The sequence below is a fragment of the Ostrinia furnacalis genome, unplaced genomic scaffold (assembly GCF_004193835.3).
Source record: "Ostrinia furnacalis isolate ACB-3 unplaced genomic scaffold, ASM419383v2 OfSCF7614, whole genome shotgun sequence".
In the NCBI taxonomy this organism is placed as follows: Eukaryota; Metazoa; Arthropoda; class Insecta; order Lepidoptera; family Crambidae; genus Ostrinia; species Ostrinia furnacalis.
Window position 1 is genome coordinate 176,689 of NW_021137853.1, and position 17,110 is coordinate 193,798.

Consider the following 17,110-nt stretch of genomic DNA (forward strand, 5'->3'; position numbering starts at 1 on the left):
CATATCGAAACTAAAAAGCTATTTCAAATTACAACTCCTCAATCAACCTCTCTCAACAAATAAAAAAACTTAAAGCCTTGAAACGACAAAAATAATTTACCCTTTATTATTGATTATTTCATTTTAACTCTTCCAGAAAATGGCCCACTATTATGTACCTGGGCTTTTTCCTTTAAAAATAAATGAGTTCGTATTTTCTATATCTACAATATTATTTATATTTCAATAAAATAAATCACGAATCAAAATGTATAATCCAATGAATGGATAAAAGATGTTGGTACATTTATTCTACTCCTACTTTAAACAGTGTGCCTACCATGAGTTTACGTTAGGTGTGCTCGCTAGCAACTGCGTAAAAAAATGACATTTAAATGTATGACATATTGTTCAGCGCCCCTAGCGGCTACTTTCAAGAAATAAAATCTTCATAGAATTTTTTGACGTATTCGCTAGCGAGCTCACCTAACGTAAACTCATGGTAGGCACACAGTTGTGTAAAATTTCTTGGATTAGGGTGTACTTAAAAGCGGAATCAAATCCATTGATGGATTGGGGTATACTCTGATGCGGAAACAAGTCCATCGATGGACTAAAGTGTACCCAGAAGAGGAATCTAATCTATTAATGGATTTGACCAATGGATTACAGTGGAATAGGGGCATTTTTTATAGTTATAGCCTGANTAACAACCTATAATAATATTTTTTCGTTAATTTATGAAAATATCAAATTAGCCCGTAATCCTGATACATAAAGTTAGCCTATTAATTTAACACAGGTACGACTGTACTCAGTGTTGCACTATCAAATGCAATTGACGCGCCTCTATGCCAGGGTTTTTATGTTCTTGGTCAGGCTATACTTTTGTGAAGCCTCAATGTAACCTTGTTGGTGTTCAAATAAATAAATAAATAAATAAAATGAGCAGCTTTAGATTTATTTTGCTGACACTAATCGCAGCTATTAATAATTCAACACCTAGTTGGGCACTGGTCATCACCATTAGTCATTGCTAATCATTAACTCTGCTCGATAATATGTTATTATAAATAATGTGTAATTTTAAGCACACAATGTTAGTTATTAACAGTAATAATGAAATACCTAAATAAATAATATCAGTCAACAACACATCAACCTTTCACAAATTTTTTCTTCTTCAATATTGTGAACTGGTTTTCTTTTTCAGTAGTGCCTGTGAGACCCCAGCGCGGTGGAGACATTTGTATGACATAATGACGACTGACATACATACGACGAAAAGCCTGTTGATACAGAAGGCAGTATTCACCACGAAGTGAATCGTAGGAGGTTTAGACACATTCCTCAGGTTATTGTATAGGAACAAGATCCTTTCGGAGCCGGCCTCAGGCCTTAAAGGCCCCAGCGCGGTAGAGACATCTGTATGACATCCTGATAGGTATCTACGGACAGCCTGTTGTTACAGAAGGCAGTACTTACCACAAAGTGGACTGTAAGTGGCTTGGACACGTTTCTCAGGTTGATGTATAGTGGCACAAATGTTCTCCCGGAGCCTGCTTCGGGCCTGAGAGGCCCCAGTGCGGCGGTGACGTCATCACGCCGTGTGGCCACGTACAGCGAGGTTGATACGCTGCTGTCGTTATGGAGAGACGCCTGGAAATTATCCGTTGCTCTTTGAATAAAATTATCTGGATATTTTTTAAAGAAGTTTTCAAGCACGAGGAAGGCATCTTAAAATAATTTCTGTTGTTGTTTTCCAGAAGAATTATGAAGAGCTTGAGGTGACACAGCTCAGTGAAAGTGCCTGGTAGCGATCATGAAAGATAAGCAACCTACACCGTGGTCAGTAATGGATGGTTGCCAATTCCACTCATGATTAGGAGCATATCCAGAGCGTTGAAGTGACGTCACGGCTAGGTTTGCCAGGTCCAAAAACACAAAAGCCGTATTCTGTGCTTCATTTGGCCGGAAATTTTACCCTAAAAGCCGGTGCAATTAGTGTCATAGCTCACGAGTGAGTACTATCATCATCGGTTGCCCAACATCCTGATGCCGTGCGCTTTATATTATTCTGTGACTCGACTTTCGCCTGGCGTGACAGCCACTTAAAAAGCCTAACAAAAGCCGGACAGGCCGGACAAGACCGTAAAAAGCCTAACATGTCCGGCTAAAGCCGGACACCTGGCAACCCTAGTCACGGCTGCTAGGTGCGCAGTTACCTCGACTGGGTTGTCGAGGCTTAACATTATGTTGTTCAACTTTACCTGAAAATTGTAATAGCTGCCGCCGTCTTCATTAGCTGTGAACATGACTTTGGCCACTCCCTTGTCGTCGGTCAGCGCTTCGTGGCAGGAATCGTTCAGCGCAGAAGGCTTGTAGTCGGCGAGGAAACCAGGCACTCGGCAGACTTTAATCCGTTCGTTTGCCGCTGGCTTGTCGTCCCAGCGGGTTGCTTTCACCTAAAAATGAAGGTAGACATGAATTTATCAATGGATAGTTTATGCTATCCGTTTTTTACGCATCTTGTGATGCAATGGAATAACCTGGACATAACTGGCTCAAAATGAAAGGTGTAAGGGTTGTTATTACCTAGAATGTATTCTGTGCTAGAAGTGAGAAGAATTAAGACTGATGCTGAAATCGCAAGCTAGGTAGAAGACCTATCCTAAATTATCAGAAGTTAAGTAATTTCCTTCAAAATAAAAATTATCTTTACTTGTTTAGACTAATTAAATTAGTACTTACAAATCGTCAAATGCTCTTAAGGAGCTTATACATGTCTCATTCTTTTTTTGCCCTACCAGCGCTTCGAGACAAACATTTGGCAAGTGCTGAGAAGAAGCGCCGCAACAAACTCAGTCACCACTGTCTGCCGGTTTAAAAATATTTTCTTCCTTTATATTCCTACCTTCAATTTATAAGGTAATCCTGGGGAGATTACTGGCCGGTGTTTCGTCAAGAACTGCAGGGAGATTGGTGAGTCCACAACTTCTGACACGACTGTGGTGTTCTGCCATATTCTGGTACCGTCCTCCTGAAACATACACATTTATTTCAGTAGTAATTACTTATTTAACAATATTATGATGTTGAGATTTAAGTAACGAATTAGGGCCAGAACAGACGGTGAAACGCAACTGCAACGAAACTGCAACTTTCTGATGAATGAAACTGAAACTGAAAGTTTCAAACTGATCACGTCATGTGTGGTCTCTCAACGGACGCTATGGCAGAAACTTACATGCAACTCAAAAGTAACTAGCAGTTGCACTTTCGTTGCAGTTGCGTTTCACCGTCTGTTCTGTACCTCTAGTAGGAAAAACTTTCGAGTTCGTTTCGTTGCGTATTCAAAGTGTCATCGAAAAATTTTGTATGAAAAATTAAACAGCGCCCCCTATATTATAGCCGCCCTAGGGGGCGCTGTTTAATTTTTCATACAAAATTTTTCGATGACACTTTGAATACGCAACGAAACGAACTCGAAAGTTTTTCCTATTAGAGGTACTGGCCCTAATTCGTTACTTAAATCTCAACATCATAATATTGTTAAATAAGTAATTACTATTTGTTTGAGTATTGGCTATTGTGCCGAGAGAGAGGTTCGGAAGCAAAGACCGGTTTTACCTAAACTATGACATCCAGTGTCCAAATCCTGCTCCTCAACCCGGTCCATTCAGCAGTCACCTACCGTGTGTCTGTAACCCTAATTTTCATGCTTCTGGATTCTGACGACCGCCATGACACTGCTCTTAACAAATACACCATTTGGTCACTGTGGTACCACTTACTTGGAAAGAGAAGTCAGCCACCACCACATCAGGTGGATTAGTCCCGTTCAGCCCAACTCTTCTGGCAGCCGCCGCGTGTCTATGACAAGCTCGAGGTGCCTTAATCCTGACGACGGTCTTGATGCTGCTACTAGATGCCTCTTGCGCGACCACAGTGCCGCCCGCTCCTCGGATCCGGATGACCAGCATGCCTTCTACTGCTTCGGTCCAGGGATATCTGAAAGTCAACTCAAATTATATTAGACAGAGACGCGAGTTTCGAATGATTCAGACTTATTCAAATATTTAAAGTAAGTATCAAGTGGCAGTGGGCGGGGCACATAGCTCGTAGAGACGATGGCTGTTGGGTCAGAAAAGTTCTCGAGTGGTGACCGCGGGCCGGAAGATATAGCGAGGGCAGGCTTCCCACTAGATGGACCGACGATCTGTTTAAGGTCACAGGCAGGACCCGTTATGGACATCCTTGGGGGAGGCCTTTGCCCAGCAGTGGACGTCATTTGGCTGAAACAAACGAAAATACGAAAGTATTTACCTTACGCATACAGTCCACACCAGCCTCTCGCTGGTCCTCAAAACTCGAGGTGCGTGGCGCACGCTTAGTTGGAAGGGCGGAAGCTCATAGTTTCCCACCCAGAACACTGCTGCACCCTGAAAGTTACATGAAGTCAAAGAAAATTCTCTACCGTTAGAGCTTAGTGATACTTTCTTTAAGATAAAGATTGATGATCAGAGATGCCACTTTTACTATCGGTGGGTTGAAAGTTTGAAACCATCGATAACAATTTTCCGACTCTACGTTCGGTAGCAGAATTATTATTCTGTAATTTGTATCAATACTTATTATGATTGTAGCATACCTAGTAAGTTATACGAGCAGTAACAAATTAAAAGTCAAGAAAATTAGGATATTAATATTTGATTACAAAAAAAAAACAATGAAACGCGATGCTGTAAACACAAAAACAGTGTTGATTCATTATGATCATGAACACCCAACAAATTATTTGAAATCCGGAAAAGAAGATAATGTGTAATCTAAAATTCACAAGCAATCTGTCATCATTAATCAGTGTCTTTCTTTAGCTCATTAATTCCAGCAATGAACAGAGTAAAGACCCGGCGTGCGGTTCAAACATTTTTTGAAATTACAAGGTACCTCATTACGTCCTCTGGTGAACACGCTAATGACTAAACAAGCAGACTTTCATTGGACAATTAGAAATTGATCAGATTGATTTCGATGCAGAATTATGAGATCACTTTTAATAAGAATCTAATTTCATTGATTAGTTTTTGTCACATTTTTCTGAACGCTAACTAAAGTATAGATTGTAGTCAACAAATAAAACTATATTATAGAGTTAGTCACAGCATATACACTTAGAAGTTCTACAAATAATGCAGGGAATATAATCTATTAGATATAATTTGCTTCAATTTCGATACAACATGATCAGACAGTCTAGACAGCATCAATTACGAATTAGCATAAAATTTTAATATCTAGCCTAGATTTCACACCTAGATATTGTCTATTTTTAACCTTCACCATGTTGGCCTTGATTGTCAACGTGTTCAAGTGGTTTTAACTATCCCTTAGCTAGCTCAATTCCCAACACCAACAAAACTTGCTCATGTTGTAACTAAGCGATGCCCATAATATGCGTCCTAACAAAGTGCGCCGCTCTCATTCTCCACTAATAGCTGGCTTAGTCCAAAGTACCAGAAGAACTTTTTACCAAGGTGTCCTAAATCAGGATGATCTGACATTTTCAAGGGGTGCCACTAACCTGTGCGCCATCTGCCATCTTGACTGTTAACGTCCATCTTCCGGTAGGAGCGCCAACCAGCTCGTGTTGCAACTGGGCGATGCCCATACGCGTCCGCACTCGGAACCATTGCACCGCACTCCCACCGTAGCTCAGACTCAAGCACCAGCAGAACTTTCTACAAGGATGCAAGATATTCAGAAGTTGCTAAGGGCTGTCACTAACCTGCGCACCATCCGCTAGTTTCACCCGTAGCGTCCATCTGCCAGTAGGAGCTCCAACCAGCTCATGTTGTAACTGAGCGATGCCCATGCGAGTTCTCACTCGGAACCATTGCGCAGCCCTTGTACCCTCCCACGCACCCGCGGGACCTTCCAGCCAGACTTCGTCGATCTGTAACGAGAAGGCTGTTTGTGAGGATACTAAACCGTAACTGTCATTGCGATGGGCGTTTGTTTCTGATCAAACAGTTGAAGCGACAATTGACACAGCAAATGTTTTACGAAAGAAACGATGAGCGTGCTGTCAAGATTACAAAGGTCCTACCCGACATTTGAACTATTACGTTTGCAAGCGTCTAACATTGTAACTCTGTTCAAGGAAATGCTAGGACACAGAATCAATCAATTACAATTTAATAATTGTAGGCTAACATTTTGCATAATTTTATTCCATGTGACAACTTTATAAATGTACTAGCTTTCTGCCCGCGGCTTCGCCCGGGCTTTTCGGTTTTTTATATAACCTATGATACTCAGCAATAATGTGGCTTTCTATTCGTGAAAGACTTTTTAAAGTCCGTTCAGTAGATCCCGACCTTACAATATAACAAATTATAGTCAAAGTCAAAGTCAACATTTCTTTATTTGTTTGGACTAATAAATAGTTCTTATATAAACACACAAACTTTACCTCTTTATAATATTAGTATAGATGACACATTACTGATCAGTTTTAGCATATATTGTAAAAATTAACCCTTTCAGACCTGGCGTCCACAATTGTAGACATAAAATATAAATCAAAATTATAAACTTAACTCTGTACATTTGAAACTTAAAATGGTTGTCTTCATTTGTTCACTTAATAAACTACCTAATTCAGTACTTTTAAGACCATCTCTCGTGGTATAATATCACTAATTGACAAGTTTCAACCAGTGCCCGAGCGTGATTTGAACTGTGCAGGTGACCTCTTTATTTTATTTCGAAAAAATATGAAATAGTGACAGATATCTTATGTAATAAATACTAGCGTGTATTTAGTATTACAAGGGACACATAGAACATACAATTTGTGTATTTTGTGTTGTCTTTGTATTACTAATGTCGAGTTTTAGATTTGTACTCAAATGATCCCATCAGGAGGCAACTGAGCATTTTGAAATTGTTCCAAGTGATAACGGTTTTATTATAAATTCTTTTTTGTTCAACTTTTTTATTGTTCAAAAAATACATTTATGTCAGAAATAATATAATATATTTATGTAATGTATTAAATATATTTTTTTTTATATCCAGATAATATACTGTCAAAATGTTCTCACCAGAGGCCTTGAGAACACTTGATAACGGAAATCTTTCTGATTTTGTGCTATCTTCAGATGACTAAGAGAAATATGGAGAAGCCTTAGCCATTGATCGATTCCTCGAAATTATTGACAGTAATATATCTACCTCGGACAAACGATTCAGCTAGGTAGGTCCAATTTCGAGGAAGAGGTCAATCGTCGAATCCGACTCGGCTGGGCAGCGTTCTGGAAATTACGCAACATCTTTTCGTCTAAAATACCTCAGTGCCTGAAGACTAAAGTGTAGGTACAACTAATGTGTGTTACCATTAATGACTTATGGTTCGGAAACGTGGCTCTCACTATAGGCCTTATACAGAAGCTCAAAGAGGCACAGCGTGCTATGGATAGGGCTATGCTCGGTGTTTCATTACGAGATCGAAACAGAAATGAGGAGATCTGTAAACGAACTAAAGTCGCTGACTAGCCCGACTGATTAGCACGCTGAAGGTGCAATGGGCAGGGCACATAGTACGCAGAACTGACGGCCGAAGAGGCAGCAAGATTCTGGAGTGGAGACTGTGTACCGAAACAACGCAGCGTGGTACGTCCACCCACAAGGTGGACCGACGACATCATAAAGGAAGCAGGAAAGCGCTGGACGTAGGCCGCTACCAACCGAGCAACATGGAAAACATTGGAAGAGTCCTATTAGGACTTTATTCCTATCCTATATTCAGCAGTGGACGTCCTATGGCTGAGATGATGATGGTGATGATGATGATGAAAGAAGACATTTAATTTTGTTATTTAGATAAAAAAGAAGATTTTTTAATAAAAACTAATTAAAAAGAGCTCCGTAAAAGTACGTTCTATTATTTCAATAACACAGTTAATCCTATAAGTTTTTTTCACGTGGGACGGATGACCACATTTGTAGACATAAAAAGAAAATGCATTTTCTCGAAAAGAATAACACTAGGATTTTTTTCATTATTTTTTTCTTACATACCTAACTATACTTTAGTTGCATAAATTTTACTAAATTGATCGGATGAAAAAAAAATAATTCAGGTCTGAAAGGGTTAAACACAAAACGCTCATCAGACCTTCACCCATTGACCGTGTTAAACTACCGCTGAGTCCACATAATACTTAAATGGTGCGAAATCGTTGACATTGTCGAACGAAGTACAAACAAATATTTTATGATTGGATACGTCGCGTTCGGAATTTCGTTGTCTGGAGGCGTAGCATATCGTTTCTTACGATTAGTATACTTATTTATTTTATTTATTTAGGACAACCAACAATACAAATACAAGAAAAGTTACACAGTTGTCTTAGGGCTAGGTGATTTGTGATTGCGCAATTCTAATGCTTACAATATTTACGCTCACAATAGAATACTTAACCTAGATTGATCTTGCATTAAGAGCAAACAATGGATTCTGCCAGGTTCATCTAGGTACCAGTTACATTTGAGTCAGTTTTTTAAATCAACTTGTTACTATAACTTAAGATTCTGGGGGAATCATCCATTCTGGGGGCTTTACGCTAAAAAAGGTCCCATTTCCAAATAGAAAATTCTTTAACGAGCGTGACTCTCTTTGCCATGAAAGTCGCAGGAAGGGTCAGTCGGACTCACTATTTTAGCTATGTATTGTCTTGTGGTCAAAAACACTTCAATCAAGGATCACCCATCTCCAGCAAATTCCATCGCGTATCTCAAAATAGCCAGCCTCAAAACCGGTCGCGTCAAGCTCCCGTAACACTGACCCACTTGTGAGGGCATGCAAATCTTGTTTATGCGAAATTCACCGGTTTCTCTGCACTCGATGTCGATACATTAACCGTTAATTGCTGCTTTTAATACCGGTAGAGCTTTACACGTTACCAGAATCGATATCTTGGAAATGGGGCAATCAAGTGCTTCTCTACATAGGCAGAAAACTAAGGTTGCATGAACGCTGTTGTCAGACTTTATGAGATACCACAGGCTCTGACATGGCTCAATTCGCGATGTCTAAATCATCCATTAGTCTCAACTCAACATTGTAGTTTCCAACAACAAAGGACGATTATGTAACAAAATGATGATAATATATTTTTAAAACGTGATTTGCTTCATCTCTCTTCTAATAATAATGTATGTACCCAGATGCATGACAATCATTGTAAAACTTAATTGGGCTGATTGGTTAACTTTGAGCAATAAATTCACTTCAATGATTGACGATTTTTAGTCATTCTTATTTCATGCTATAGACCTACTTTTTGTCGACTGTTACAATAATAAAGCATTTCTCAGTATTTTGTCAAATACCTTTCAATTCCTAAAGTTGATGACACGGAATTAAATTGTTATTTGTTTGTAAACCACGTTACACCTAAAATATTTGTTGCATAATATTCTTAGGGATTATTGGTAGCTAATATTAAAATTTGCCGAAGGTTATCTCTCATGGTTGTCGCCATGTATTTTGCCGGTAATTTATTGTTTTAATCGGACACATCGAAGACTTATTTGCATGTTTATTTACTAGCCTTTGGCTGTACCTAAGGCGTACATTGAGATTCTCTAATAGGTATTCCTCCATTCTAGCTACACATCTCTTGAGTAGACTTGAAATGCACTTAACCGTAATTTTGCTATTAAACTAAAATTTGCAACATGTCTTACTACATAACTAAAGTGCATTTATCTCTCCCTTTCTCGACGCTATAACCAGACTTTTAATAGGTGCTAAAATTAGGCATGTCGTATATGTCGCTGACTCCATGAAGGTATACGAAAGCGCATTTATTTCTTTCTAACTTAAAGGTACCCATGTCCAGATTTTTTGCTTATCTCCGTAACCTTTATCGGTCGCGAACCGAAAATACCCAATTTATCAGTCAAAACATTTTTAACTAGTTCAATAAGTACCTACTTACTTACTTTACTATATTTTATAAATAAAAGATAGGAGACGTCATGTAAAGTGCCGTAAGAGCTACCTTTTTACTGTATTTAACATTCATAAGTGCCAACGGTGGTCAAAATTGAATAAAATATTTTTGACTAAAATAGTAAGACACGGGTCTTAACGCGACATTTATTAATAAAATATTTTTGATTTTAAATAGTTCTTTATTTTAAGCCTCAATGGATGCCTAGATCATAATCACAATGTGAAGGTCATGATGAGTCATATTTATCCTTTTTTGCGGGCACTTTTTACTCATCTAATAGATAATCATTATAATCATGGTCCGGCAGATCGTGAAATTGACGTCCCATTCAGTAAACATGTGCTCATGGAGGTAATTGGTATTAAATAACATGTCATGTTAAAACACCACTCACGCCCGAGGCCGGTCATGACTGGTCATGACCATAAACATGACAATAATAAAGCTTTTAGCCGTAGAAGGATTTAATTAAATGTTTGAATTTGATGCTATTTAGTTATCACATAAACTTAAGCAGCATAATAAATGTAGATAGAAAACTAATTTTGCTTTTGTATTTCATAGGTTTTGGAGTCCAGGACATCGTCGTGTCGTGACAAAGGTTGCAAATGCACCCTTTGGTTCCGGAGATCACTTTAATACTCTAAGCGTAAGCGTAAGCGTTGTCTTTGGATCTTAGTTAGAGGGAGCTTACTTGCTGTATTTTCAGGTTCTTTTGCTCCTCTGTCCTTAGATTTGGTTGGCCTACTCCTTCATCCTTCAAGGTTGAAATTTGGATACCAGCCACTGCAATATTATGTGTAGGCTATTCTCGTCAAGCAATCGTCTGGCCAGAGTGGGGAGAGTGAAATCCCACATTTTCTCCTGAAGTGGGAATTTAGTGTCCATTTTCCAGATCTCATGTTGTGATGAAGATGGGAGCCTAATCTAGGATGTAGGGGTGTAATCAGCTGAATCAATAAGAATAACTTACCACACCGTGAGCTAGCGCCAGGTCCGGCTTCAGGACTATAACACGTGCTTATAGTGCCTGTATCGCAAGCGCTCTGTATGGTCCACTACCACGCGGCCGCTTGACATGGTCACTGCTAGCTCTCGCTGCCACGAGCACTTGAATTCGGGGTATCTAGAGGATTGTTATCAGCTGTTATAACAAGATGTACTCACCACACCATGAGCTGGTGTCAGGTCCGGCTTCAGGACTATAACACGTGCTCGCAGCGTGTCCCCCGGCCGGTAGCGAGAGCGCTCTGTGTGGGCCACTAAGACCCGACCGCTTGAGATGGTCACTGTTAGCTCTCGTTGCCACGAGCATTTGGATTCGGGGTACCTAAAGGATTAGCATCAGCTGTACAAGACGTACTCACCACACCATGAGCTGGTGTCAGGTCCGGCTTCAGTACTATAACACGTGCTCGCAGCGTGTCCCCTGGCCGGTAGCGAGAGCACTCTGTGTGCACCACTACGACCCGACCGCTTGAAATGGTCACTGCTAGCTCTCGCTGCCACGAGCATTTGGATTCGGCGTACCTAGAGGATTAGCATCAGCTGTTATAACAAGATTTACTCACCACACCATGAGCTGGTGTCAGGTCCGGTTTCAGCACTATAACACGTGCTCGCAGCGTGTCCCCCGGCCGGTAGCGAGAGCGCTCTGTATGGGCAACTACGACCCGACCGCTTGAAATGGTCACTGCTAGCTCCCGCTGCCATGAGCATTTGGATTCGGCGTACCTAGAGGATTAGCATCAGCTGTTATAACAAGATTTACTCACCACACCATGAGCTGGTGTCAGGTCCGGTTTCAGCACTATAACACGTGCTCGCAGCGTGTCCCCCGGCCGGTAGCGAGAGCGCTCTGTATGGGCAACTACGACCCGACCGCTTGAAATGGTCACTGCTAGCTCCCGCTGCCATGAGCATTTGGATTCGGCGTACCTAGAGGATTAGCATCAGCTGTTATAACAAGATGTACTCACCACACCGTGAGCTGGCGTCAGGTCCGGCTTCAGTACTATAACACGTGCTCGCAGCGTGTCTCCCGGCCTGTAGCGAGAGCGCTCTGTATGGGCAACTACGACCCGACCGCTTGAGATGGTCACTGCTAGCTCTCGCTGCCAGGAGCACTTGAATTCGGCGTATCTAGAGGATTGTTATCAGCTGTTATAACAAGACGTACTCACCACACCATGAGCTGGTGTTAGGTCCGGCTTTAGCACTATGACACGTGCTCGCAGCGTGTCCCCCGGCCGGTAGCGAGAGCGCTCTGTGTGCGCCACTACGACCCGACCGCTTGAAATGGTCACTGCTAGCTCCCGCTGCCATGAGCATTTGGATTCGGGGTACCTAGAGAGAAAGAGGTCAACCGTTTGTTACTCTTGTATAGACCTTGGGTAAAGATACGTTCAAGAATTAGGGAGTTGGATACAGTAGGTGAATAAAAAAAGCTGCTGAAAGTACCTATAAGCGCTACGAATTCCAACCAACTTTACTTATTTTATTTGCTCTTCTTGAACCAATTACTCTAATCAAACAAATATAGCAGAAGTTAATATTTATATGGCCCAGTCGCTTGGTCATCTAAGTTTTCAGAGGGCACAATCACTAAGCTATTGTTGAGGTATAAAGCTAGAACACTCACCATAAGCTTACCACCAACTTTGCTTTGGTATTTGGTTTCTGTGGAACAGCGATATCAATGCAGCCACCATCACCTAAAACCAGATAAACGTTTCAGATTCCATATTACAATTTATTCCAGGAAAATCATCAGGATCTGTCTTTTTTTTATTCAAAACGAGGAAGCTCTTGGCCTGTATCTCTCCTGATGGTAAGTGACAATCAGGCCGAATGTGGAAGCGAACTTCAAAGGGCCTTCCTCATAATTTACCACTTACCTGGTGGAAGTTCTCTCGATGCCATAGCTTCTGCCTCGTCACCAGAGATCAAGGTGAGCTCCATCCTCGCAGGGCCATCTGGGGCGAACCTGGATACACAGGCCCTATTGCTGCCCCCGGCTGTGAGCACTCCTGGCGCTAGGAACAGGTGGTTCAGGTCTGTGCAAGGGTATGGGCTGGAAAAGATGAATTGATGATAATAGTTGCTAAATTGTAATGTACAGTCACGGAATGAAAAGGTTCGTCAGTTTTCAAATTGATTCCTTCAACGAATCGCGAGCACATATTACCTTTTGGAACTATGTTACAGAATAATCTCGAGTTAGAGAAAATAATCTTTAAATGTTCGTCAGTAAAGTTCAAAATTATTCAGCTCAAAGTTGTTTGACGATTTATCTTGTCAAGAAGATTATTATGATTGATAAACTAAAACCTTCTTGTTGGTTCAACCTGCCATTATTATTTCTATTAAATAAAAAAAACTATTGTCAATTGGTCAATGTCATCATTGCATTGCACTGATGGGATAAAAAAATAAACAAGCAAAACCTTATTCGTTAGCAAAGGTCATATTTATTTAAATGTTAGCAGCACTGTTTCTCGCACGGTTATGTTGGCAGGTTTGACTCTTACAGTACCTAGTGCAAGCGAAAACCGACACTAAGGTGACGAACCTTTTCATTCCGCGACTGTACTATGATACGGTTCCTTGTAAATTCTGATCGAATGATGGAGCATAGCCGTTGATTATTACTTAAATGGCTCACTAAAAGTTTCTCTCAGATAGTGCTATGAGATGGTGATATTTATAAATGAAATTCATGGTAGTTACTCATAACGTGGTTATGCATTGCAAATCGCTGATCGTTTTACGCCATGCGGATAACTAGAGAATAAAGATGCTACACAACTATACAAACATTAGCATTTAATGTTTGCTTTTAGTTTTTATATTGTGTCGGTATTGGTTCAATATAATACTTTAAAGCAACACATTACTTCTATTTGTTTTTGATTGAAAAACGCCGCCGATGACCCAGATCAAAAGTCTCATATGGAAACTGAGCTGAGATTGAGAACCAAACTCGCATTTAGGGTGACAAATTTTTTCTAGAGAAATATCATAATTAGCGTTGTAATGCAAAAACTACATTTAATAAGGAGCTTGTTAATTAATACCTAAGTATGTATAAGAAATACACAATACATTTTGAAATTTTCACATAGAATTATGCCATTTTCATGACTTATTGAAACCGTATTAATGGTATTTAGGTAGGTAAGTACAAGTTTATTTTTATTTATGTCAACTAGGACAGACGACTGGGACACCATAGCTACAGTTGAATCACAATAATAATAATAATAATAAAATCATTTATTTGCAAGAACATGGTTAGATTGGTGTTAATTTAGTTAATTCCAGCATATTCTGTCGCATGCGACGTGCAAAAGTTTTTGTTCTTAAAGTTATGTTAATTGTTATTGCTACATTTGGTCTTAGATTTTCTCTCACAATGTGTTTACCCATAAAATTAAATTAAATAACAATATTATTTAATCATAATCAATCATCGTCAATCGCGACAGGCGATCATAATAATAAACAATCTATGGGTTTTATTTCCCATGGCGGCTAAGGTCGCGATGCGCCGGGACAATTACATCGTAACTGTTTCCTTATAGTAAGAAACAACCATGGCCTTCTTTACTTTACATGCAAACTAGTTTGAATAATCTTTAGTATTCTACAATAATACTAATTTTATAGGAAGACTAAATATCTACTTTAGTTAAAAGAGGAAAAGTGGGTAGGTAGGTAATTTTCCAGGCCGTCACGGCTGCCGTACCTGATACAAGCCAAGAAAACTAAGTATTTATCTAATTAACTAACCCAATTTTTAAAAATACATGATATTTATTGCCTACATACTTGTTCTATTCTTTCAAAATAAATGGGTAACACTAAAATCAGTTACTTACATCTCGGCTGCCGCAAATATTATTTCCAATTTGCTCAAGTAACCACTTAGAGTAACCATGAAAATTTCGTGGATTATGTTAAAGAAAACAATTGAAGATCATGATCTCTTTCCAAAAACAAACGAGAAAATTTTTAGGAAAACATGATCAGGTTCCCGCCATTTTTGTTTTGTACAAACTTTTTTTTTGTCATGGCGGCGTAAGAAAAAGTTTCGTCAGCCAGTGTTTGAACTTTTTTGTGTAATTAATTAGTTTATGGCATCGGAATTAGATTTTTTGCCAAAATAATGTTGATGAAAAGATGAAGAGATGTCTGTGTTATGGACAGGGTTTCTTGTTGAAATCAATTAGCCACACGTATTCGAAATTATTAAATATTGTTGTAAAAGTCCGTAACGAAGTATGTTTCGTACAAAACAAGCTGTTTAAAATTATCATCAAACAATGAACCTTGTCTTGAGTCCGGAGCGGATATGGCTATCAAATTGCAAGTAATGAATCAACATCTCGAACTTCTAAAACAGTTTTGTGTAGCTAAGGAAGGATGCACAGTAATATACATAACTTAGTAACTACTGTATTTCTTTGTAAGTTAGTATAGGTAGGTATCTACGTTGTATAAATGGTTTGGTCAATAAATGGTTTGGAAGAAAGCAGTTGTAAAAAATAACGATTTTAAAAAGCTTAAAAACACACACGATAGATTAAAAATTTTTGGAAGTCGGAAATTTAATTTTTACTACAGTTACGTTTATAGTTTATACAATAAATTAACCAGCAAAGTACCTACTCAATATAAAGTTCATTTAAATAATTGGAGTATTCTCATTGATATTCGTGTCGTATTGTGTTTAATGAACTTCAATGATTAGGTACCTAATGTTATATTGTACCTAAAGGGAACTAATATTAATAAAACTAAAAGTACTTATAACTATTACTTATTGTGATATTTTTACAAAATTGGAGTAGACTTTTTTGTAGAGACTTTTAGAAAAAATACGAACCTTGTAATATTTTGTAGCTCACTGAATTCACCAAACTTAAAACATATCGAAACCAACATAAATAAAATATACGCCCACTTCATTTTGAAATTCAATTTTTATTAGCACTGGAATTAGAAAGTCACACTATCCATTTTCTTCAATTAAAATCCACAAAATAAATAAATAAGTTATTTTTATAATCGCTTAATAATATCACAGTTTAAGATGTCACTTTTATGTAACTGGCCACTAGTGAAACAATTTAGTAATAAACTTTTTCAATTTTAAAATAGGAATAGTTTTTTGTAAACCGCTCTACATTCGCGTGTTTTGCCGGCACTATACCTATGTCACTTTTTTAAAATGTATAAAAGTAATTGAACTTTTTTTTAATTTTAATTCACCGCTCTGCAAGAGTTATTTTCGCCGATAGACTTTCTTATCTCGTTCGAAACCAGATAGATCGGAAGAGGAACCGGTGAGAGACGCGCAGCGACTATGGACCGGTACCAATGCAAAGGTCGCGAATGTATGCGGCAGGTGTGCCCAACTTTTTACCCTTTTTCGTTAACGGTACATGATGTGGGCTAAATAAATATGTCGTTTATTTTTAACCTTCACGCTAAGTGGTTTCCGAATGCAATAATTCTGAGAAGTTGCAGTAAAAGTATTAATTAAGGATTATGACGGGAAAAATGAAATGTTATTAGCGGAACAAGGTTTAAAACTTAATTGCTGTAGATTGCCATAAAATCTGTGAAGTAGCATTAATTAATTATGTGAAATTATTAAAAACATACATTATCCTCTTCCTGTTACAAGGAACTTAGGAAATAAACTTTTATTTTCTTTCTGCATGCACTAATTAGCTATAACATGAAGTTTAAAAAATTCTACAAACATTTTTTAATCAGGTACTTACCTGTTCATGAAATTATGACTGCACTAGTAAAAGTTATTTAAATGGTACTTTAACACTGACTTAAACTATGAAAGTAAAATGTTACCTCTAAATCAGTACTTTATTTTATTTTATTTTATTCAGAAAACAAACAGCTTACAAATACATAAATTGCATAGATACAGAGTAGTTGGTCAAAGCCCTATAGTTATCACCTCTATAAAAACCAAGGGGTATAAATTTTCACAAATTTTAATTATACATAGAAACAATCGAGTTAAACAATTAATCTAGTTAAAAGCTAATTAATTAGCGTACAACTGTTGCGCGCCC

General features: G+C 38.7%; 1 protein-coding gene across 1 annotated transcript in view; it reads right to left on the bottom strand.

Moving 5' to 3' along the window:
• Window positions 1-16,358, bottom strand: part of LOC114365715 (alpha-2-macroglobulin-like protein 1) — a 45,975-nt gene extending 29,617 nt beyond the window's left edge. Inside the window, exons 1-10 of the mRNA XM_028322352.1 lie at window positions 15,895-16,358; window positions 12,905-13,080; window positions 12,649-12,721; window positions 12,191-12,353; window positions 5,768-5,935; window positions 4,306-4,421; window positions 3,774-3,990; window positions 2,894-3,019; window positions 2,250-2,444; window positions 1,465-1,638 (exon numbers count right to left, since the gene is read on the bottom strand). Of these exons, the coding sequence (XP_028178153.1) occupies window positions 1,465-1,638; window positions 2,250-2,444; window positions 2,894-3,019; window positions 3,774-3,990; window positions 4,306-4,421; window positions 5,768-5,935; window positions 12,191-12,353; window positions 12,649-12,721; window positions 12,905-13,080; window positions 15,895-15,977 (1,491 nt within the window). The 5' untranslated portion in view covers window positions 15,978-16,358. The remainder of the gene's footprint in view (window positions 1-1,464; window positions 1,639-2,249; window positions 2,445-2,893; window positions 3,020-3,773; window positions 3,991-4,305; window positions 4,422-5,767; window positions 5,936-12,190; window positions 12,354-12,648; window positions 12,722-12,904; window positions 13,081-15,894) is intronic.
• Between the last annotated feature and the right edge of the window lie 752 nt (window positions 16,359-17,110).